Source organism: Tachypleus tridentatus, chromosome 1 (genome assembly GCF_004210375.1).
Source record: "Tachypleus tridentatus isolate NWPU-2018 chromosome 1, ASM421037v1, whole genome shotgun sequence".
NCBI lineage: Eukaryota > Metazoa > Arthropoda > Merostomata > Xiphosura > Limulidae > Tachypleus > Tachypleus tridentatus.
The window spans coordinates 93,758,426-93,782,351 of NC_134825.1; the positions used below are offsets into that span (position 1 = coordinate 93,758,426).

The 23,926-nt window shown below is 33.8% G+C and overlaps 1 protein-coding gene across 11 annotated transcripts in view; it reads left to right on the forward strand.

The window, feature by feature from the left end:
* Positions 1-23,926, forward strand: part of LOC143255710 (SPARC-related modular calcium-binding protein 1-like) — a 114,370-nt gene that overhangs the window by 60,170 nt on the left and 30,274 nt on the right. For 7 of the 11 annotated variants that reach the window (XM_076511798.1, XM_076511808.1, XM_076511815.1 and 4 more), the window contains 4 exons: positions 7,421-7,501; positions 8,349-8,384; positions 10,859-10,948; positions 13,000-13,248. In XM_076511798.1, the coding sequence (XP_076367913.1) occupies positions 7,421-7,501; positions 8,349-8,384; positions 10,859-10,948; positions 13,000-13,248 (456 nt within the window). The remainder of the gene's footprint in view (positions 1-7,420; positions 7,502-8,348; positions 8,385-10,858; positions 10,949-12,999; positions 13,249-23,926) is intronic. The other 4 variants (XM_076511827.1, XM_076511837.1, XM_076511864.1 and 1 more) reach the window with 4 other exon arrangements.

A 23,926-nucleotide genomic window follows, 5' to 3' on the forward strand; every position in this document is an offset into this window, starting at 1 on the left:
CAACATTAGTTAGACGGATGAGAATGAGGACCTAAAGAAGCATGATGAAGATGAGGTAGACACCAGTGTCTCGTGCTTCCACGAGTATCCCAACAAAAAAACTCGCAGTTCTTGTTGTATCATACTTAAGAGCTTTAATTAACAACATGACGGGATATTTAAAGTTTCAGAAGGATAATCTGAATCAGACTCTTTACTAAAATCCGTTAAATTGTTTAAAGTACTATAGTTAAAGAGGTTGAAAGTTTCAGAAGGATAATATGAATCAGACTGCTTAGGTTAAAAGCATCGCATCGTTTAAAAATATTAATTTAAGGTATGTCAACTGTGAGAAGAATAATCTTAATCAGACTACTTCATTCAAAATCATTACGTTTGTTTGAAATTACTATAGTTCAAGATATTTCAAGTAGAATAAGGTAATCTGAATCAGACTACTTCGGTCCAAAGCATTGTGTTATTTGAATAGAGGAATCTGTTACTCCAACAGTATATCGTGGGTTGCATGATATTGAAAATTAATTGTGCTTCATTAACAAATAAAGTTTAACTATATTGTCATATTGTTTCAATATTATGTGAAATAATTGTGTTTGAAAATAAAATAAACCTTAGTAAGAAAAGAGGAAATTAATTTTTAGAGGAATGATGCTTATGCAATTTTTTCAAGCGTCACAAATGGTGGAGGAGTAAAAATAGTTATTTATAAACGGCATTTAAGGTGTCAAAAATGTTATTCTGTATTAATGTAAAAAATGGCTGTTATTGCTGTTGTTACACAATACTTGAAGACTAGTGACTAGTCGCTAATTGGGGTGCTTGTTTACTTCTAAAAGTTTATCATTTAGAAAGTATCAATGAACTAAGTATAATTAGTCTTGCTGCGAAAGCTTATTTAATAATTATTAACACAATTCTTCATTTGAAAATAATACACTGTAGAAAAGATTTAAACTTTTAGAGCAAATGTTATAGTTAAGGGTTTAACTCCTTGAAGTAGCCCTCTGTGAAATGGTGAGTGTAGTCATGGGTACAGAGCAGCAGAAGAAGTAAGCAAGAAAAATAATAGTTTATTTTGTCAACTCAGAATTAAAGAACAATGAGATCGTCTATGTTGAGCAATAGCTTTTCCAGGATTTCATTGAATATCAAAACGTACTGTTTCTTAATTTAAGGAGTTGCCCTTCAAAATGCAAATATCTGATTGAAGCACATTATATTTTTTCTCAAGAAAACGAGATATTAATAATTATGGATGAAAAATATGCATACGCAATTCCGCAGACTCGTGGTATAATAAGCCCAGTACTTAAGATGTAAAAATAAAGCTCACTCTATACTTATTTAAAGTGAAGCAAAGTCAATCAGTTATAGGGTATGAAGCCATTTCATGAAATTAACTTGTTTGTTTGTTTTTTTATAGCAAAGCCACATTAGGCTATCTGCTGTGTTTCCCTCGGAGAATCTAACTCGGATTTTAGTGTTGTAGTGGTTAAACTTATCGTTGCGATACCAGGAGGTTCATGAAAGAGACATAGAAGTTCATGAAACGAGATTATGTAACTCATTTGGTGTTAAAACAAACACATGAGAAGTATTGAAGTGTTGATCATTTTTTATAGTGCTCTTGGTTTTCATGTTAACAAATTTCATCACGTGACATATATCTCGATTCTTGAAAATGATGACTAGTTACGCAAGGTGTGCATATCTCACTCCAGGCTTTTAGTATTCCATAATAGTCATGAAAATACCAGGATACGGCAGATTGCTTTGTGTAATGGCCAAAAAGAAAATCATGGAATTCTAATGACAGAGTTAAGATGTCCTTTTATTTCTATCCACCGTATGTCTTATATTATCATGTAAATGGCTTTAATATTCTTAGACACTGCAGAACTTAAGAAAAAATGCAAACTTAAAATTAGTAAAGTCGTATGAGGCTTATTATTTTTGTGGACACAAACATGTCTCTTCTTATTTAGTTGATACTTTTGTTATTTCAGCCGTAGTCCGGGTGTAACACAGTGGTTAGCATGTTGAGCTACGTTCCATTAGACTCAAAGTTCACGTTATAACTAAACATGTTATAAAGGTAACAGTAAATCCCTTTATTCGGTTCGAAAGTGGAAAAAGCCTTTGTAACGGTGAATATTGGTAACTGGTTGCCTAATAAATTCAACTCTTCAACATTCATATGAATATTTAAGAGTTGAATTTATTAAGTTCTCTATAATTCCTTATGAGATAGTTTTCGCCATACTCAGTTACGGTTTCGTAGATTTGTGATCTCAAATAAATCAAGAAACTCGCCCCCTAACAAGTGGGAAATAATTTTAATGTCCGTGAAGTCTAAAACTCTTTTCTTATAGTAATCTCTGTCTCACTCAAGCTTAATTCCATCACTTGTTGCCGTCTTTGAAAACTGATGCTGAGTAGTTCTACGTGCCCATACGAGACAGTCTTCAATATGTTCAGGACAAAAAGAGGCTAGTGTTATTACATTATTTGTCTCAAAGGTATTATGTTGCACCTTTGTGAACTATCGATGATGTGTTATGAACTTTCTTTACTGTTTTAGTAACTTATTTGATTAATTTTATTATTCCTTTTGTGACTGATCTTTTTTCTTTTTAAGTGTTTATAATGACAATCTGATAAAAATAAACCAATTTGTTTAGTGAATTTAATAATAGTTATAGAATGTTAACACAGATATACAGTCATGTCAAAAAATTAGGACACCCTATGAAATCCTGTGTAGTTTTGTAACATTTTTGGATATATAGATATTTAATCTCAATTTTAACAATACTGAGAGATTATAGGAATATAACCAAACAATTAAAACTGAAGAAAAGACTTTTCAAGATCTTCTGTAAATGTCATGCTACAAAAATGCATATCCGAACTGAAAAAAAAGTTAGGACATCCCACCCAATAATAGCTAGTGTTACCCCCTTTGGCTGAAATAACTGCAGTGAGACGCAGTTGCCATTCTTGTAGCCATCTACCAGTCTCTGACATCGGTCTGAAAAAGTTTGCCCCACTCCTCAATGCAGAATTCTTTCAGCTGTGAGATGTTTGAGGGGTTTCTTGCATGTACAGCCCATTTCAAGTCACCCCACAGCATCTCAATGAGATTAAGATCTGGGCTTTGACTCGGCCATTCCATGACTCTCCATTTGTTTGTTTTAAGCCATTCCTTGGTGAATTTACTGGTATGTTTTGGGTCATTGTTGCGTTGCAGGGTCCAGTTCCGCTTCAGCTTTAATTTTCGTACAGATGGTCTCACATGATCCTCAAGCACCCTCTGATACACAGTAGAATTCATGGTGGATTATACGATTGCGAGCTGTCCAGGCCCTGCTGTATCAAACCAGTCCCAAACCATGACACTTCCGCCTCCATGCTTCACAGTTGGTGTGAGGTTCTTTTCCTGGAATGATGTATTTGGTTTACTCCAAACATATCCTCTGTTCTGGTGTTCAAATAATTCGATTTTGGATTCATCTGTCCAAAGAACATTATTTCAGAAGTCCTGGTCTCTGTCTACATTCTCTCTGTTAAACTTCAATCTGGCCTTGATGTTTCTCTTAGACTTTTGCACTTGTGCAGTTTCTTTCTAGTTGTAGAGGATGCACTTTCACATCAACAGTAGCCAGAGCCTGCTGTAGGTCTCGTGATGACATTTTAGGGTTTTTGAAGACCTCTTTTCGCATCTTGCGGTCTGCTCTCGGGGTGAACTTGCTTGGACGACCAGACCTGGGCATGTTGGCAGTTGTTTTGAAAGCCCTCCACTTGTTGACTATTTTACGGACAGTGGAATGGCTGATTTCGAAATCTTGTGAGATCTTTTTATATCCCTTACCAGACTCATAAGCTGCTACAATTTTCTTTCTGAAGGTTTCAGATAGCTCTTTTGCTCTCACCATGGTGCACACTCTCACTTCAACAGTCAGGAGCACACCAAACTAAATGTCTGAGGTTTAAATAGGGCAAGCCTCATTCACAATGCTGACTGACGATCTTCTAATCACGCGCACCTGGTGTGATACACCTGTGTGTGAGTTGAGCCATTTTATGTGGGTATAAATGTGGGGCTATCCTAACTATTTCCTCAGTTAGAATATGCATTTTTGTCGAATTACATTTTACAGAAGATCTTGAAAGTCTTTTCTTCAGTTTTAATTGTTTAGTTATATTACTTTAATCTCTCAGTATTGTTACAATTGAGATTACATATACTCATCAAAAAAAGAAACGCAAAAGGCAAAATATGAGACAAATTGTTAACAAGTTTATTCCGGGTAGTTCTGTATGACATGTGTGAAACTTTGCACATTCACTGCTGAACATCCAAAGTTTGCAAAGGCGAAGTCTACGCTCACTAGGTGAAGTTTAACGTCACTCAACGTCAATAACGAGTATGCCCCCCGTGAGCATCAATAACTGCTTGACATCTCCTGCCCATGGAAGCGATGAGATGACGAATCACATCCTGTGGAATGGCTGTCCACTCAGCCTGCAAAGCTGCTGCAAGCTGAGGTAGAGTCTGCGGTTGAGGTTGTCGCCATCGCAGACGTCGGTCCAACTCGTCTCAAAGATGTTCGATGGGGTTTACATCTGGTGATCTTGAGGGCCAGGGAAGAACGTTGATGTTGTGGTGTCTCAAGAAGACAGTGGTGAGTCGGGCTGTGTGAGGACGGGCGTTGTCATGTTGAAAAACGTTGACGTTCACCATGATGGGTTGCACATGGGGCCTAAGAATCTCGTTGACGTATCGTTGAACCGTAAGATTCCCTCGAATGTGCAAAAGGTCTGTTCTGGCATTGTAGGCGATGGCAGCTCACATCATGACGCTACCACCACCAAATCTGTCAACATCCTGCACACAGTTTGCTCAAAACGTTCACCTCGGCGACGTTAAACACGGGTCCTTCCATTCTGGCTACGAAGCATAAAACATGATTCGTCGCTGAACCAAACATGCCTCTATTGTCGATGAGGCCATACCCGATGTGCCTGAGTCCACTGTAGCCGTGCTTGACGATGTTGCTGGGCGAAGATGACGCCTCTGACTGGACGTCGAGATCGGATTCCTGCATCTCGTAGACGGTTGCGTACGATCTGATCGGAAATCCTACGCAGCCCTGGTATGGTTGAGGCAGTAGACGTCGCAGTGGTGGTCGTATCCCGAAGGTGACGTAACCGGATGTTGCGATCTTGTGCGGGCGTGGCCACACAGGTCTGCCAGATCGTGGACGGTCACGAGTTGATCCATGTTGTTGGTGACGATTCCATAGCCTTATGATGGTGCTTGGGTGGATATTCACAGCTCTGGCAACATCTGATTGAGATTCGCCTGCTTTCAAGCGACCAATGGCGTTGTTGCGTTGTGCTTCAGTCAGTCTTGGCATAACTGTATTGCGTGTCGGTGGCTTAACATTGAGCTATGGAAACCGAAAACCCGTCAGTTTTATAGGGATTTTGCACATGTTGCACTTGCAGAACATGCAGATCTCTCAAACAAATTTATTGGACACGCATGCGTTTTGGCGAAAAATCCGATGTTTTCTTCCGTTTTCAAAGTGCACAACTTTTATTGTCATTTTGGTTTGACAGTCAGTGCCTTAACACGTGTAACATCACATACTCTGAGCTTGTAACGTTATTACATATATTTTTCTTTAAAATAACAAAAATATCCCTTTTGCGTTTCTTGTTTTGAAGAGTATATATACACGGGCTTTCATAGGGTGTCCTAATTTTTTCACATTACTGTAAATTTGCTGCAATTACGGTGTTATGCAAATAATTCAGATCTAATTTATAATAATAAAAGTGTGTGTGTGTGTGTTTGTATAACCACTTTAGCTCCAAGAAGAAAGAATCTAATAGCCTTTAATTTTGAACCCATACTAAGTGGATCCTGGGCGTGTGCTCCTGGATATTATTACTTATTGTATTCACTTGCATATGCGCATGTGCTTGAGCACCTTTTTAATGAGGCAAGCCTACGTAAAACTACGCAGAAAAGAAATGGTTCCTTATATGACAACTTCTAATGTATAGAAAAGTCTGAACGGTTTGATAGTAATATGTTCCAACAAAGGCTTTTATGGCTTAGCAACAAAAGTATAACCTCATTTTGTTGCTATTCTATGTGCTGAAATTATGAAATGAAAGGTATAAACTACACAATTAAAAAAATATATTTGTTTATTTCTTAATTTACAGTTTTCATTGATTAAAGAGCTTTTTATTATTCTGTTATTATTTAATTTTAAAATTGAATTGATATGTTTATATTCTTTATAAATTTTGTGCATTTGGTTCTAGAGTAGGTTATCTCACACTGTCTTTACCTTAGGTTTGTTTATTAATTTCTTTAAATCATACCAGCATTCATTACACAGCTCCCTTGCACTCCCGTGACTGAAATCGTAATGGGCACACATTAACTGAACAGTAACAAAATCGCAGTAGATTCTGATGAAATGCGAAAGAAATTTGTGATACCAAACATAAATATGAAATATTTAACGTAATGTTAAAAGTTTATTGATGATAAATAATTCTTAATTTACTGTACTTTCTTTACGACTTTATGTTTCTGGTAAATAAAAAATATTTAGAATATCTTTGATTGTTCTTCTATGCTAAAATAGATTCATAATACATGCACTAACATAATCATCTGGAATGTATCAATCTAATAACCCGATACTTTCATTAGTTATGAATATTTATTATTTTGCATAGTACATTGCCATGGCATGGACATTTCAGCGAGGGTTTACTCATGAATGACGTAATTAAGTGCGTGATCAAATCCAGCTTTTGATGCTGAAGACAAGCGGTGCAGTCTACAATAAAACCATAAGATAGCGTTGTTATGGATTTCAGTACTTGTTCATTCTTGATGGCATGATCCTTTGGGCTTGATTTAGAGAGTTGGAATTCTTGTTTATTTTCGATTTACAATGTTCTGTGTTATATTTATTTTTAAAGATTGTTGAATAAGCCATAAATAATTCAGTGATGTCGAGAAAACCCACTTGTAGAGAAATATATATGCAAAAATGGCTCGTTGTTCGCTCTTCTACGTAAAATATTTTCTCAACGCATACATAAATAATTCATTTCTTTCTTCTTCTTCCTACTGGATACACTAGATTACAAAATATATTTTATGGCATACATACCTTTTGGTTCTTTTATAATATTTTTACTGAAACTTAGAAACTTAATTAAGGTTTCTATTTCTTGAATTCCTATCCCCAATCGATTTCTCTGTCTCCTTTTCTATTCATTTTCCGTTCCGTTTCTCATCTTTCACCCTCTCGGCCGGGACAAATATGCAATATCCAACTGGACTTCGGTCCACAAGGACATCACTAACGTATGTAACATGTAGTTTCTTTTCAACTTTTTATGTCATTAAATTCAGACGAGCAGGGTGAAGCCAGCACCGAAGAAGGACATACCACAATTCAAGGTAATGGTTTTCTTTTCACTTTTTTGTATAGTAGCTTTATTATCGCACTTTACAATTATAACAACCAATACTTTAAAAATAAATTATTTTGAAATATGATCCCAGTGTTCATTATAAACAAAATGTTTTTCTGTTTGCGATATTATTCTTCTGTTGGAAAGTTCCATTTTCTGAAGATTTACCACATTAAGCATTTATTACTTGAATTTTCAGAAATGGTTGACCTGATTTTAAAATATATTCTTTAGACTGTGGTGAAATTATTATGATATTAACTTCCACTGGTTCTGTGTAATGCGTAAAATTGATAGAAAGGAACGATATAAAATGCCAAAAACTAGTATTTGTTTGTCTTTTACAGGTTACCTTTAATTACGCACAAATTGAAACATCAAATGTCGAGTTATAATAAAGTATCCTTAATTATTGCTTGACAAGTGAAAGAGAAAAGTTCCACGAGTAACAGTTGAATTTAACTTCACGTGTGACATTTCCAGTTACACATCATGAATTCATTTCTACATATTTTTAAATTAAGCCTTTTTCAATTATGGACTTTTCTCAATTTAGCTCGCCTTTTTCATCCCAATGATATTTTCACAACAGAAAAATAATTAAATTTAATCTCCAGAACAGCAAAATAAAATATTTCAGAAAGCAGTTAACCAAAGTGTGGGACTCATCGGAGAGCGATATAGGATTATAGAAAGTTTATATTAAAAATATTTTATATTTCAAAGCTAAACAGAAAAAGTTGCCAGTAAATTCACTTTCATATATAAAACATGTTGGACTGCAACTGTTAGAAACTTTTACGGAAAATTTATATTAATTTTATATATTTCAGAATTGAACGAGAAAATGACAGTAACTAAACTTTCGGGTTTGTAAAAGTTTGACAACTTTGCTTATCTTTCTGTTTGTGGTGTACATTATCTTAGGATTTATGCACAATTTTAAGGGTTTTTTTTTACCCATTGTTATCTATTAGATCAATCCTAACAGGTAACAACAGCAAAAATATATTCATTGTATATTTCAAAATTTGTAGTTCATACTGGAGGGATTTACACATTTTGATAAAAGTTAAGGAAAAAAACGACCTTTGCCTGTATATTAATTCTGAAGAAGCCGCAAAGGCGAAACTTTGGTTTAAATTAAAATATATTATTTTATATTTATTTAGAGTGTAAAGGTCGTTTTTCTTAAATTGTATCAAATTATTCATTATATCGTTTTTCTTTTTTGTTTTTGTTAATCAGATCTAATTTCAAGTGATGTAATTCTACATGTGTATATGTTGACAAGTATGACAAACCAGAAGAGGTTTAATTACAAATGATGTGTTGTTTTTTGCTAAGTACTTTTATTGCTAATATAATGTATTTCAGAAAAAGTTTAATTTTAAATAATGCCATCTGATAATATATAACTAAAGCTACACAATGTGCTTTAACATATAATATAGTTGATTATTTTATTTGAGCTTAATGGTACACACTTCAGTGCAAGTATGGTATATTGTTCACTTTCTGTTTTTGTATTCGTGTTTAGGGAAAGTCATGAAATTTCATTACAGGTAGTTAAATTATTCAGTCGTTGATGCAATAATATAATTTTTAAAGATAAAATTACAAATCAAATATAATTTGTTTGTGTTCGAAGTTGACAGGCTTGCTATTTAATGTTTAGATATTGACAAACCTATTTTAAAACGATAAAACCCTATAACTTGAGTGTTTTCGAAAGATATACCCTTCTTTATCAGGAGTTTACCTATTTTGTTATTTGTTTAAGATAAATCTTTTATATGCAATTATATTTTTGATTAACATTCAGAATATTAATCAGTCACTCTAAAGAGATCATTCTAAACTAGTATCGTAAAGATGTCCATTTAAACTAAATATGTAAATAGTAACTTACAAATTATTTGTTTTATATTTTTAGATGAGGTACAAAGTGAAACATTTTCGTTCAAAGTGTACAGCCTTTTACCTCGGATAAAATAAGATATCATCCCCTGACATTTCTGTTTATTTGATCTTAATTCTAATATATTTAACGTATATGTGCTGCTTACAAACTAATTTACATTTATAAAGAATGGATAATAACTTTGAGCACGGTAACCAAATTTGAAAACAATTTTGTACACTTATATCAACTTTTTAATTCATTTAACACTTTGGGTGGATGCAAACAGCAAAATAGTTATCAATCCTACATTTCTAGCATTCAGTCTTTATTTATACTACAAACAACAAACTGAAATGAAACTATCAAGACACATGGTGTGTGTCTTGCTGCCACAGAAACAACCTACAGGACACAGAAGAGATAGTTTAGCGATTTTACATCTTCTGTATCTTGGAGTGTGGCAGTAGTCGAAACCATCACATTTCTTCAATGTTGTGCTACACTTGACTTTTATTTCACGTATCAAATATCAAGGCAATCACATTAAGAAATACCTAAGATACAACATTTCTAATTTCGATTGAGTTTCTTTCTTTTTTTTTTTCTTCGCGCCAAAGTAGAAAGATTCATTTGCTAGAAAACATACGTAACGTTTATGGAATTATTTCAAATTTGGTACACTGATAGATCTTTTCAACCTACAACTAGCAGCCTCATCTGGTTTAAATATAAGTAAAATGTGCGAAGCTAATCAACAAAAGTAGTCAAACTTAACGAAAATATTTACGCTCGTTTACGCAAGACGTCACGTGAGCTATCAGTCCAAAATTTTACTACAGCTTCATTAAGAGTAAAAGTGTAAAAGTCAGAATCTTACAGCAAATATTAATCTATTAGTTAGTTAGGCTTACTCATCATCATGCTCAAAGTTGAACAAAAAACGCGGCTTAGCTAACTAATGAATGAACATTTGCACTAAAATGATTATCAATGCTGTAAGTGTAACTACCAATGTGCCTGCCAGTTTTAATTTCGTTCCTTTTAAGTCACGCCCTGAATCCATTTTGGCTGCACATTTGTTCACACCTAAGGTGTTTTTTATTATATTAATTTTTTACTGTGATGGAAATAACACGCACTGAAGATACTAATATTTCTTGTCGAGAGATAAATAGCTATAAATGTATTATTAACTAGTGATATCATGTAGGTATACCGCGAGATAGATACATACATATACACGGAAGTGAAGAATATTTACGTAACGTAAAAACTTATATGAAGTTCGTAGATTAAGGATGCGCAGACGAAAATTCAGAAAGACCAGTAGTTGGGTAAATTTACGCTTATCGATTAAATAAAAAAAAAGAGTGTAATTTATGTATATTTTTTTATTAATATCACATATTCAAATGGTGTTTTTGGTTTTTTAAAAAGATAATCGTGAACACCAACCATGGAAAGAGTTAGAGTTTCCTATAGTTCAGACTGAAATTAAGGCTGCAGAACCAAATCCTAAAGAAGAAGGTAAGGATACTGTGACAAGATAAGCCTATTTACCAGCAAGAACAACGTTTCTCAATTCGAAATATTTCATTGTGTAGATAAGCTCAAGATGAGGCCATAGTAGGAAACAGCCCTACGGTTTGTTTAATTGGCTGACAAGGCCACTCATCCCACTTTGTGATATTAAAACTAAATGCTTTAGTCATTAGAGAAGAAAATGAAACATTGCGTAAGAGTTATGAATTCAGAGTGATAAGACTGATTAAAGTTTAAACACCCTTTCTGGTAACTCGGTGGTAATCCTAAGAGGTTATAACACTAAAACTGACGTTCGATCCCTGTAGTAGGTAGACATAATGTAGATAACCCATTGTTTAGCTTTGATAACTTCTTTATACAAAGTGATGGAAAGTGTAATTTTGCCTGATTTTTTCAGCACTTTTTATCACTAATTGCTTGTTGTTCTTGATTTTGAACAGATAGACTATAAGGAAAATAACTAGTCAAAGTACCCACCACCAACGTTTGAGCTAGTCTAATCGAATGGTGAACTTAACTGCTACTATTATAGCGCACTCATAGTTCCAAATGGTTTGTTTGTTTTGGAATTTCGCACAAAGCTCCTCGAGGGCTATCTGTGCTAGCCGTCCCTAATTTAGTAGTGTAAGACTAGAGGGAAGGCAGCTAGTCATCACCACCCACCGCCAACTCTTGGGCTGCTCTTTTACCAACGAAAAGTGGGATTGACCGTCACATTATAACGCCCCCACGGCTGGAAGGGCGAGCATATTTTGACGCGACTCGGGCGCGAACCCGCGACCCTCAGATTACGAAGTGCACGCCTTAACGCGCTAGGCCATACCAGGCCAGTTCCAAGTGGAACCTTAAAAATTGTTATGAATATTGCAACATTCATTTTTAGGTAAATTGATAATTATAACCAATCACAACATGGATAAATCTAAACCAACATTTATGTAAACGAAATAAAAATTAAACCTAACAGTTTCTTATTTTGAATTTAAATACCAATTAAGCTGTTTTACAATCACTCAATAGTACATTGGAAGGCTTATTACACTAAAATTTGGGATTTGATCCCTAAGGTGCGCCTGAAAACAGAAAGAAACCGTTAAAGTATATATTGTAGCATATAACAGTTTCTTCGTTATACGAAAAAAACCAGCTTGATTTGTCATACAACCACACGTTAAACCAGTGCAGAATTATATTTCTAAAATATCTGTTACAACTACGTGTATATGACAATAAATCACATTATGATTTGTATAGTGTTTGAAAATCATACATATATATTATATTTATTATATATCTTATTCTTACATCTGTATATGTGACACAAGTATGATGCACAAAATCGTTTACGATATTCATTAATATTGCACATTTTCATAGAAACCCGTATACATTTCTAAATTCTGAAGTTAACATACAAAGTGTGAAGGTAGTTTTCACTTGTACGTAGTTTTTTTTATGAAAAACTGTTTATCTTTAAGCCGGATATTTTTTACGCGAATTATATTTGAGGGGATGTTTAAGATACGATAGAGGCTTCAAGTACACGTATAAAGTTTCTTTATTTAAAATTAAGCACAAAGCCACAAATTGGGTTATCTGTGATTACCCACCACAGGTATTGAAACCCGGTTTCTAGCGGTGTGAGTACACAGAAATACCGCTGTGCCACTGGGGAGCAGAAGTATACAGAAGAAGAATTTGAGGGGGCGTAAAAACAGTTACGTGCTTTTAAATGAGGATAAATTTCCAGAAGTATACCTTTGAGGAGGAATTATTTTTAGTTACTAGAAATTACCTTAAATCATTAACCTTTTTAGATAGTTGTAAATTTTAAACGTAATAATATTTTAAAATAAAAATTAGGGTTTTTAATTTCTTGACTGATTTATATATAATTTTTATATAAATGTGAGGACGTAACATATGTTATTTAAGTGTTTTATTTTTGTTTATATATATGTGAACACGTTATTTAAAAGTGTTTTATTTTTGTTCATATATATATATATATTATTTTATTTCAATATTCTAAGTTGAAGAAGTCCAGGATTGCCTCACTACCCGGAGGAGGGCGCAGAAAAACCCAGATAACAATCTTTACATTCCTAGTTGTAAGAAACGAAATGGCCTGTATAAAGATATCCAATGTTTCAAGCCCAAGAATAAACCGGCGACATGTTGGTGTGTTAGACCTAAAAACGGCAAACCAATTCCTAGGACTACAAGCCATGGCGGTCGACCACCCTGTAGAAAGATGAGAAAAATGGCCAAAATGTTTAAAGGTAATTCTACAAATAAAAATTACTTGAACTTAGAAAAAGTGTTTATTTTACTAACATATTCATCAACTTACATAAATAGAACGCCAACTTAAATGTAACAGTAATATGAGAGCAATAGTTCGAAGTTGCATGGGCGTAGCTAAATTGGTTAGGGAATTAAAGCCCCCATTCCAACGTGTTAAATAAAAATTTATAACAAGTTTTGAATAAAAAAAACACGTATAGGTAATTTTTAAGAATTCGAAATTTTTAATAGAGTTTATAGTTATGTAAGTTATATGTAGTATTTAAAACGTTGTGCTTTCTAAGTACTGGGACTTTCGGCCGACAGCGATAATATGGAGAAATGTCAAATTATATATTTGCATATGTAGCTTATATAAACATTTTTACACAAGTAGTGTACTTCAGTTGTCAAGGTTCATGTTTATACTTTACAATTAGACATAAATTTATATTTGTATTCTGTGAAAAGAAATTCGATTTGTTTTATTGATAAAAGTAACTAGTTTGTATTTAAACCGGTCAAGTATGGAACTATAGCCTTAATGTTTGAACAGGTGTAGCCGAGTCATAATTGTTCATACGATTGGTTGTTTGTTATTAATATTATGTGTCTGTGTCCATTGCGGGGATCAAATCTAGAATTCTAACATTATTAGCTCTCAAACTTACAGCTGAACCACCAAAGAGACGCGCCTTAAGTTAGTTGATCCGCAGTTGAATCTCTTCTATGTGGTTTACGTTTGATTGCAAAACTGGATCTATGAACAGTCTATTCACATATACTCAAAAACAGATGAAAACTGCTTGAAAAGTATACTGCTCTAGATCGACTAATACTTAATACAATCTTTATATAATGCACACTCGGTTGACTCAGCAGATAGCCTTATATGGTTTTGCTATGAGAAGACACGCACACACACATATAATGGACAATACAGTAAGTACACCTATACCCATCACGTAAGTTAAGCATGACTTAAGGTTGCAAGTATATGGTATGTATCAACATTCTTAAAATATTAATATTGGGTTGGGTAACAGCTTGAAGTGAGTACGTTGTAGACTCCAAACATTCCTAGTTTATTTGATTATAGATCGTTATTTGAAGCATATGATCAGCACTTGGATCATAGAAGTTAACAGAGGAACACAGTGTTTCATTTTCTGGTGACTAGTGATTCACTGGTAATGAAAATAACTGAAGCCACTCGTTTGTCCTCTGAATCAATAACGTGTTACAAGAGCGTGGTAGATTGTTGCATTATCATTCTGGAAAACCCTTGTTCGTTATGATGAAGCTTTTACATTGTGATATAGAAATTATTAAAAACAACATTCACTTACACTCTGGGTGCTATTCGCCATTTCTTTCGACAAAGACTTTTCTCACAAACGTAAGGTCAAGTGTTTACGTGTTTTTCCCCACAGTTTCTCCGTCAGTACAGATAAAGGTAAAATGTATCTTGTCAGGTCATATTAACGCTTTCAGTCACACTCTGTACTTTAATCATCACTGAAGCCGTACTAGTTTGTGCATGGGATAAACGATTTTCAACTGGTTTTCAAATGCCTTAGACAGTTTTCATAATGCTATTTTCTTTGTATGGTTAAAATAAGTTCAAACGGTTTTTCTTTTTTCGATTGTCATTTTTTATAGAATATGATAAGAAATTATTTGAACAGGCGGTCAAAGGAAATGACCTTTGATAACAGCGCTTATCTCAAACGATTGTTTCTTTGTTTGTTTTTTGAATTTTGCGCAAAGCTACACGAGAGCTATCTGCGTTAGCCGTCCCCAATTTAGCAGTATTAGACAAGAGGGAAGGCAGCTAGTCATCACCACCCACCACCAAAATGTGGGCTACTCCTTAACCAACGAATAGTAGGATTGACCGTCGCATTATAACGTCCCCATGGCTAAAAGGGCGAGCATGTTTGGTGTGACGGGGGTTCGAAGCTGCGACCATCAGATTGTGAGTTGAGCGCCCTAACCACCTGGCGATGCCGGGCACATATCAAACGATCTCTTCACTATCATGGTACTCTGAAAGTCGGAAAAAATATTTGCTTTATTCATTGTCTTGCACCATGATCATGATATGGTTATATCTCGGCATTTATCTAGCTGAACCAACCATCTCATATTTGATAAATATACACTTGCTTATACAAATGAATTCAATATTCTACAAATGTATATGCCATAACAAAATGACCAATCAGTATATATAAATACTTTACAAGTTTAAAATAATAATTACCCATTTAGCCGAGTTGGTAGAGGATGTATAGTTGTATTTTAAGTTTTAATATAGCATGTAAGTGTTGGGTATGTATAATTAAAACCCTTAAATAACTTTGTTGAATATTTTGTTTTGGTTGTTTGTTTAAAAGCAAACTACACCAGTGGTGTGCTCTTGATCTGAATTTTGAATAAACAAGCAATAGCCAGGATACATATTTGACCAATAAGTCATGGGTTAGAGGGAAGTCTTTTGCTGTTTAGATAGGTAATAACTCCACAGACTTCTTCACTTAAAGACGTAAAAAACTCTATAAAAGATAATCTACTTTGCCTGGATGATGAACGCCGTTATTTCCCGAAGGTGCATTCTTTCTTTAACCATATTAATATAATGTTTGGGGAGTTATAAAATTATTCAAGCTTAGATCTCTAAATTAATAATCTTGTTTCTGAAGTATGAGATACGGTTTTTAACGCTATATGCCATCATATTTATTGCAGTGTCACTGGAGCAATAACTTGTAACAAAGTAATAAACACACGTCCTTGTACGTACTTTAGAAACGTGATAGCCAATGTACTTAAAGGCAGTGGCTAACATTTTTGACTTCACCATTAGGAATGGCCTAATGGTTAGTGTACCTGAACAATGAAAGCGAGAGATCACAGTTCACGACTCGTTGCCGCAAAATCACTCTGCGCACTCTGTAGCTGTGGGTGCGTTATATGAGTAGTGATCAAATCCTGCTTTTTTACTAGATGAAAGTAGCCCAAGAATGTCCGGTGGGCATGGTTGATCAGATGACTTTCCTCTAGTTTTTCAGTTCACAATCAAGGATATACGACTTTGCATGAAATCTTGAAAAAAACAACAACTAATCTTACACATTTCGGAACGGAGTATTTGAAACTATTTAACGTTATACTCAGTATTGAGAAGAATCGTGCACTAGCTTCATGAATATTAACACAAAAATTGTATACTGCCATCTGTTTCTGGTTTCTGACTTGTTTGTTTCAAAATTCCGTGCACAAGAGCTATCCGTGTTTAATCATCATTATTGACCCCCGCTAGCACAGCGGTAAGCCTACGGATTTATAATGCTGAAATCAGGGGTTCGATTCCCCTCGGTGGGCTCAGGAGATAGCCCGATGTGGCTTTGCTGAAAAAGAAAACACATACTCTTAATCATCATTAATATTGAACTTATAAACTAAAATTAACACAGCTTATTAACGGTACATATCGTCAACTTTTGAAATCTGTGACTCTTAAATGCACTCAAGACCTCAAAGTGCACGCGTTTTTGAGGCAACGAAGCGCAAACCATCAATCCTTTATTTACGTTCCAACAAACTAATCACTAGGCCTTGTCCAATTCGCTTAGAAAGAAAGCGTAAGCTTTGATGTTTTTTCTTTTTTTGCGTAACATTACTGGTTTTCTGTAAAAATGATCACAAGATTTGTTGTAAGAAGTATCTGGTGGACATTATACAAGTTTGTTTGGAATCAAGCACAAAGCTACACAATGCTATCTGTGCTCTGCTCACCACGGGTATCGAAACTCAGTTTCTAGCGGAATGAGTCCATAGACATCTCGTTGTGCCACTTGGGGTCGACATTATACAAGCGAGCGAGCTATGTCCAACATAATTCTTAACTAACGTGAACAGTAAGGTTGAGTTAAAAGTAAAATTGAAATTTTAGTTCAATTAAATGCCGAGTAAAAGGTACTAATTACTTTACTAAACTGATAATAAAAATAACATCTGTTAAGTTTATTGTAGACTACATAAAATTTTCTTCAGTTTATTTAAAAAAAACACATAATAATAATTATGAATGTGGATGTTTGTACACGAATGTGTTTGTATTAAACGTACTTCTGTGTAACTAGTGAAGAATACTTACCCTGTGAAAGGAAATTGAAGTTAAAAAATAATTGTTGAAATATTGTTTTATATGAATTGAAGAATGAATTTGCATGTGATTAAAGCGATAAGTTATCCTTGAAAGACAACTTTTTTATGTATACTGATAATACGAAATTCGGTTGATGACGAGAAAAGTTTTGAATTTCAGCAGGGCACTTAGTGATCGCAACAACCGTCATCATCCTCTTTTGTGTCTGGCGCCACACTGGTGCCTCAGTGAAAATTACAAGTGTTTTTTATTTTTTATTTTTACGATAGTACTTTTCGTTGTCTTTACGATTCATTAAGATATGACCGAATCCATCTTTGAGAAATGCAGGTTGAAAGGATGGCGTAGGGAATGGAAGTGTCCAACTTGGTTGTCCTTCTGTAAACATAAGAACCTCGGTTTTATGGGTGCTCAACTTGTTGGAGGTTATTCTTGATGACGAGAAACCCACTTGAAATAAAAATGTATCTCAGAACGGCTGTTTTGGGTATTAACACTTTTATTGATAAGGTGAGAACAACGTTTCGACCTTCGTAGGTCATCTTCAGCTTGAGAAAGAGAGAATCTCAGAAAACATTTATTCTTACCTACGAAAGACTGACTCACGCACACCACAACTATACGACACCCGCAAACCTCACAAACCCGATTGTCCACTACGACCCATAATGTTGACCTATGAATCATTTAACTACAACCTCGGTAAATATATAGCGTGAGCATTTTCTAAATATGTAACATCAGCTCCTGTTTCGAAGACTCTTTTAACTTCAAATATATTCTTAACTAACTAAATCATAAAGCCTTAATGGCCGGTTTTGATGTAATCTCCTCTGCACAGAAGTCCCAACAACTGAAGTCTGCAATATAGCTTTAGAACTTTATATCCAATATTCCAACCCATTGATACACATACACAGTAACCAATTAGTAACCCTTATATAATTCACTACCACCAAAACTAACTTTATGTTCAGTAACCAAAACTACCTACAAATAAATGGTATAAGTATGGGGAATCTCGTGTCACTAGTTCTAGCCAAAATTTTTATGACACAGACTGAATCACAAGCGATCAATTCAGCCTTACATCTACCACTATACTTGTACAACAGATATGTTGATGGTACAGTTGCTGGATTTACATCTACAAAACACACACTTCATTTTTTTTTTCCAATCACGTTAATTCGATACACCCTCACATTAAGTTAACCTGTGAACAGGAAAAACTAACCAAATAGCATTTCTTAACCTCAAAATCACTAGAGTTGATACAGAATTCACAACAGAAATCCACAGAAAAATCACCCGTACTGGATTATACATTCCCTGGGACTCAGGACACGAAACAAAACACAGCCACAAAACTATGCTCATCCGATAAAATTAACAAAATAAAACAACGCTTCATCAACATCAACAAATTTCCTCAAAAACCTGTAGAAAAAATTATACGCACACACCTCGACCAACAACAAACAAACAATAAATCCCAAGATACAACAAACTACAAAACATTTCACTGCTGCATACCATATGTTTCCTGAATCAGCGAAAAACATTTGGAAAACACTTATCATAAAACAAAACATTCTAGTAAACACCAAATTTATTCAAAAACCAGGTACAAAACTAAAGTCCATACTATGTAAAAACTACACTGACAAACACAACACCAACATAATTAAAAAATACAATGCAACAACTGCCACGACTTCTATATTGGAGAAACAACCAGAAAAATGGAAACTAGATTCAAAGAACAAAAAGAAAACACTTTCACGTGTTTTTGAACACTGCAAATCAAATAAACACAAGATAACCATAGAAAACACCCAGATATTAAGTAGAGAAACAAATATAAACAAACGCAAAATCAAAGAAGCCCTACTTTTACAGCAACTAAAACCAAAATTAAACCAGTATTAAGGAACATCTTTATACCTATACTAATTAATAACCTGACATCCACCTGCAACGCCCCCTATTATCCCATACCCGTTTATACTCTCATCCCTAAGACATGTGTTCATCAACTGTCACATTCACATTCTCTCTTTTTTAACTTGATGATGACCTAAGAAGGTCGAAACGTTGTTCTCTTCCTATTAATAAAAAGTGTTAATACCCATAACAGTCGTTCTTAGATACATTTTTGTTAGAGGTTAGATGCCTATTCTTTGTAGATTTGTTTTTATTCATTCCAGTATAATTTGGTTTAATTCATGACTTTTTCTTCTGCAAGGACTGTATAAATGGATTAATTTATGATGGATGGAGGACAAACCATGCTGTTGAGTGCGTAAGTGGTTAAGCACGTGTAGAGTTGAAGTCACGTTAGGTTTCCTAACATATTAGAAAAAATATAAAGTAAAACTTCTTGTAATGACTAAAGTAATCATTCGCTGTGTCCTCAACCTCCGAGTACCAAGTTAATTTATTTTATTTCTTTATTAATTAATTTATTTTTTGTCGTAAAAAAATACAAACTACATAATATTAGGATGATGAGAAGTCCCAGTTTTAGGTTGTTTTTCTTGTATCTCAAGAAAAGTTCTGGAAGCAGAGAACATCCAAGTTTTATCATAAAGACATCAAACTGTCAGTGCCGTTGAATACGGTTGTTATATGTCTACTTGACTTTCTCAAACTCTCAAAAAGTTTCGTCTTACTTGGTGAGAAACTCAGCTTTGAATGTGGGAAAGTTAAAGCAGTACCCATTGTCAAAACATACTTTTATTCGTGTATTGAATTTTACAACTATTTAATGAAAAAAACATTTTTACGTTCTATTCATTCTTCACAGAAATACGTCTAAAAATTTCGAAATAATACTAAAACCTAAAATTTAGCCTCTTCAAAACTTTTATAGATTCTCAAATAAATTCGGGTATGGATTAGCATATTTTAAGATGAATTTGGTAAAGTGGATAACTAAAGATTTCTTGGATGAATAACTTGGCCATTTTCTACTCTTTTGTTTTGTGTCTGTCATCAGAAAAACAGTTGAAATTATTTTAAAAACAATGCCTATATTAGAAATATCGTAAACAATTCAATAAATTTAAAGTAATTAAATAAAATATAAGTTATTTCAAAGCTTAATAAGTATTTTGAAATTAGGACCAAGAGCTTGGCAATCGCAATTTTTCGGTTTAGAAATCTGATGACCCTATATAATATGCCGAAGTAGTGTATGTTTGTATGTACAAATTCTTCAGAGGCGTGCTTAAATCTTTGGGCTTGCATAACATGTTAACTGTTAACCTAATGAAGTGAACTATGAATTAATTTCCGTCTTTCATAAAGATCAGAAGCTAGTATGTCGAACTCTATGTCTGTGATTCTGTGGTTTGTTTGTTTTGAATTTCGCGCAAAGCTACTCGAGGGCTACCAGCGCTAGCCGTCCCTAATTTAGCAGTGTAAGACTAGAAGGAAGGCAGCTAGTCATCACCACCTACTGCCAATTCTTGGGCTACTCTTTAACCATCGAATAGTGGGATTAACCGCACATTATAACGCTTCCACGGCTGAACGGGGGAAAGCAAGTATGTTTGGTGTGATGAGGATTCGAACCCGCGACACTCAGATTACACGTCGAGCAGCTTAGTCACCTCGTCATGAAGGGCTCAATTTTTACTTTAAATTTACTTAATGGATGGATATAAATTAATTAGTGTTAATGTATTTAATGTTAATTTTGAAGTTATAAACAAAATATTAGTTTTAATCTCTCATTTAAGACATGTGTCAAAAGTATTATTCGGAATATTTTAGTTGACGAAAATAACATGTACACATAATGAACAGTTTTATGTGTATAGTGTTTCTCTGAAATCAGTTACTTTATTAATCAAATCAAAAAGTAAAATATATCATGTTAATATTTATAATAGAAATGCACGTAGTGCGCAACGATTATGTCTTGTCTATTGTTTTGAAGAAAGAAACTAAAATGTTTTGACATTCAACTTTTTGAAGCGATGTTGCCCCTATGTTGTAGAATAAAATGAACCGCCTTCCTTATTTATCCAACTATAATAAGAGATTTTTCTTTGAAGGTAAGATTAATATTTGACACTTTACTTACTTGACGTAAAGTGGTAAATTAAAAATAAATTAATCATCCTTAGATTCGTGAAAGATGAAGAACATCTTAATAATTGTGGGGTTGTAACTGCTGACCGATAGGTCAGAAGGGATGACATCTAAAACTTTGGGTAAAATAAACCACTTTAACACAGTTATTTAAGTGTTTATTTATTTCCATGCTCCCCCTCACTGGTATGTTTGAAGGTTTATAGCGTTGAAAACAGAGTTACGATATTTGTCTTAACAACCAACAACAACCAAATTTATTTGTTAATATCCCGTAGTTGTTCAACAATCTGTTTTCCGACTAATGCTAAATTTTGAAGTTCGCTCCCCGTGGTTAGCACAGCGTACAAATCCCATTGTGTAGTTTTGCGCTTAAACAAACATTGATTATCTGCGGTGTACAGTTTTTTAATGAAACAGTTTTCATTAATTAACTTTGTAACGTAGTTGTTTCAGACGACTGGTTTCGGTCACTGTTACAGAAACTAGTCGGTTAAAACAATTAATAGTTGTGCCTCTCATTGTGCCTAAAAACGTCATTTTCTTTTTTTACCTCTTTACATAAAATATTTCATACATTGATAACAAAATAAATTTTCTATAATAATCTGACGTGATTTAGGATCTAAGTCTGCATTCGCCTACTTTCTTCATTTAGAAAACTTACACTCATTTATATTGAATAACAAGCTAAGACAGTGATAGGAAGTAAAATGTAATATCAAGTTTATACCTCAGTTAGAGGTAAACAAACCCAGAAAATGCAAAATTTTAAAAAACACTAAAAGCAATTCCAAAACACAAGAAATTATTAAAATCATTAAAAAAATAAGTTCAACTCGTTTTCTAATAATTTGCATCGTCTTTCGAAATATTTAACAAATTATAAAACCATTAGTAGCTCTAGTTCTCATCTGTATATTTAGATCAATATATTTCTTAAGCCAGTTAGGTTGCTTGAACTGTGAATTTTCTTTGATGTCATCTCTGATGATAAATATAGTTTCATGTTTCTGTGGTGAAGTATATAATTATTCTTATCATATTAATATATCATTATATTTTATTTGTTTAGTTGCTATTCTGTTTTCAGGTCCTAGGAGCACGTCTGAATAAAAGTCAAGCATTTCTTTAGGATATTCTAAATCTACTTTTAAAATATACACAATTTTAGAATCGTCATTTACTTTCAGTACACCACTGTTTGTATTACTGCATTTAAACCTCATAATACAAATATTGACTCATTGTCCACACATATAGGTTATTAGTGTCTAGATAAGCTACATAAATACCTTTTTATTACGATTATAACCTTTCATGTATATATTATTTCCTTTTCTATATCTGTTACAACACTGCGTTATACTGATTTTTCACACTATTACTGCTCTGTATCTCAGTCAAAAGTTATCGGAATGTGTGGTGGACTTATGGATAATATTACTCCTCATTGTTCTGCTAATAATAGCAGCCGCTATCTTCTGTTGATAGCGACAGACATAGGTAATATTCTTGAATATTTTGAGAGTCGGATATGATGAACACTATGTGGCTGGTGAATGAGCTCAGCTGAGTGCCCCTTCTGGTTAACATTGCATCCCAGGTTCTGTGTAATAAAGTACCAAGCAGGACCTTATTTATGTTTTCAAACAAACATGTCTGAAATTAACTAAAATATCTGCTAATAACAAAACATAAGTATACATGAAGTTCAAAATATTCTCTTATGTGTGATATATTCAACTTTCTCCAAACGTTTTGTGCATGTTTGTGGTCTTCATCTGAAATACAACACGTTCAGTATACTCTGAAATCTTTCTTTTGGTGGCAATTGTCTTTTATTACATTTGTCAAACGAATTTATATCATTATAAGGATAAACTCCATTTCTTATTCTTATTCTTCGAACTTATTTTCTGGAAAATACTGCTTTGTATTTTTAATTGCCCTTTTTTGACGATTATTTGAAATTCTGTTTGAACTACTATCGATGAAGCTATACGAATCTAAGAATTTTAATTCCAGGTGATTGATTTCTTTACTAAGTACAATACATTTTTCTTTGGTGTTTGAAATTAGATCAATTTCTTTATTATCTCAATCTAATTCTTTAATAAATAGATGACTATCATATTCTCTAATATTATGAATGAACAGTTGTATAAATAAGGGAGTTCTAAACAATATATCACAGCTTTCATGTGCACGTCCACTATATTTACCAGTTAAATGACCATTCTCGTGAATTTTCTTTTTAACACCTTTTTGGCTTCAGTTACAACAAATATCATTAATTCTAAACATTTTCTGTTTCTTTAGTACTTATTTTTAAACATTTCCATGAATTTAGTTTGTGCGTTTGATCCTTTATAAACTACAGGATTTCCATAATGTCC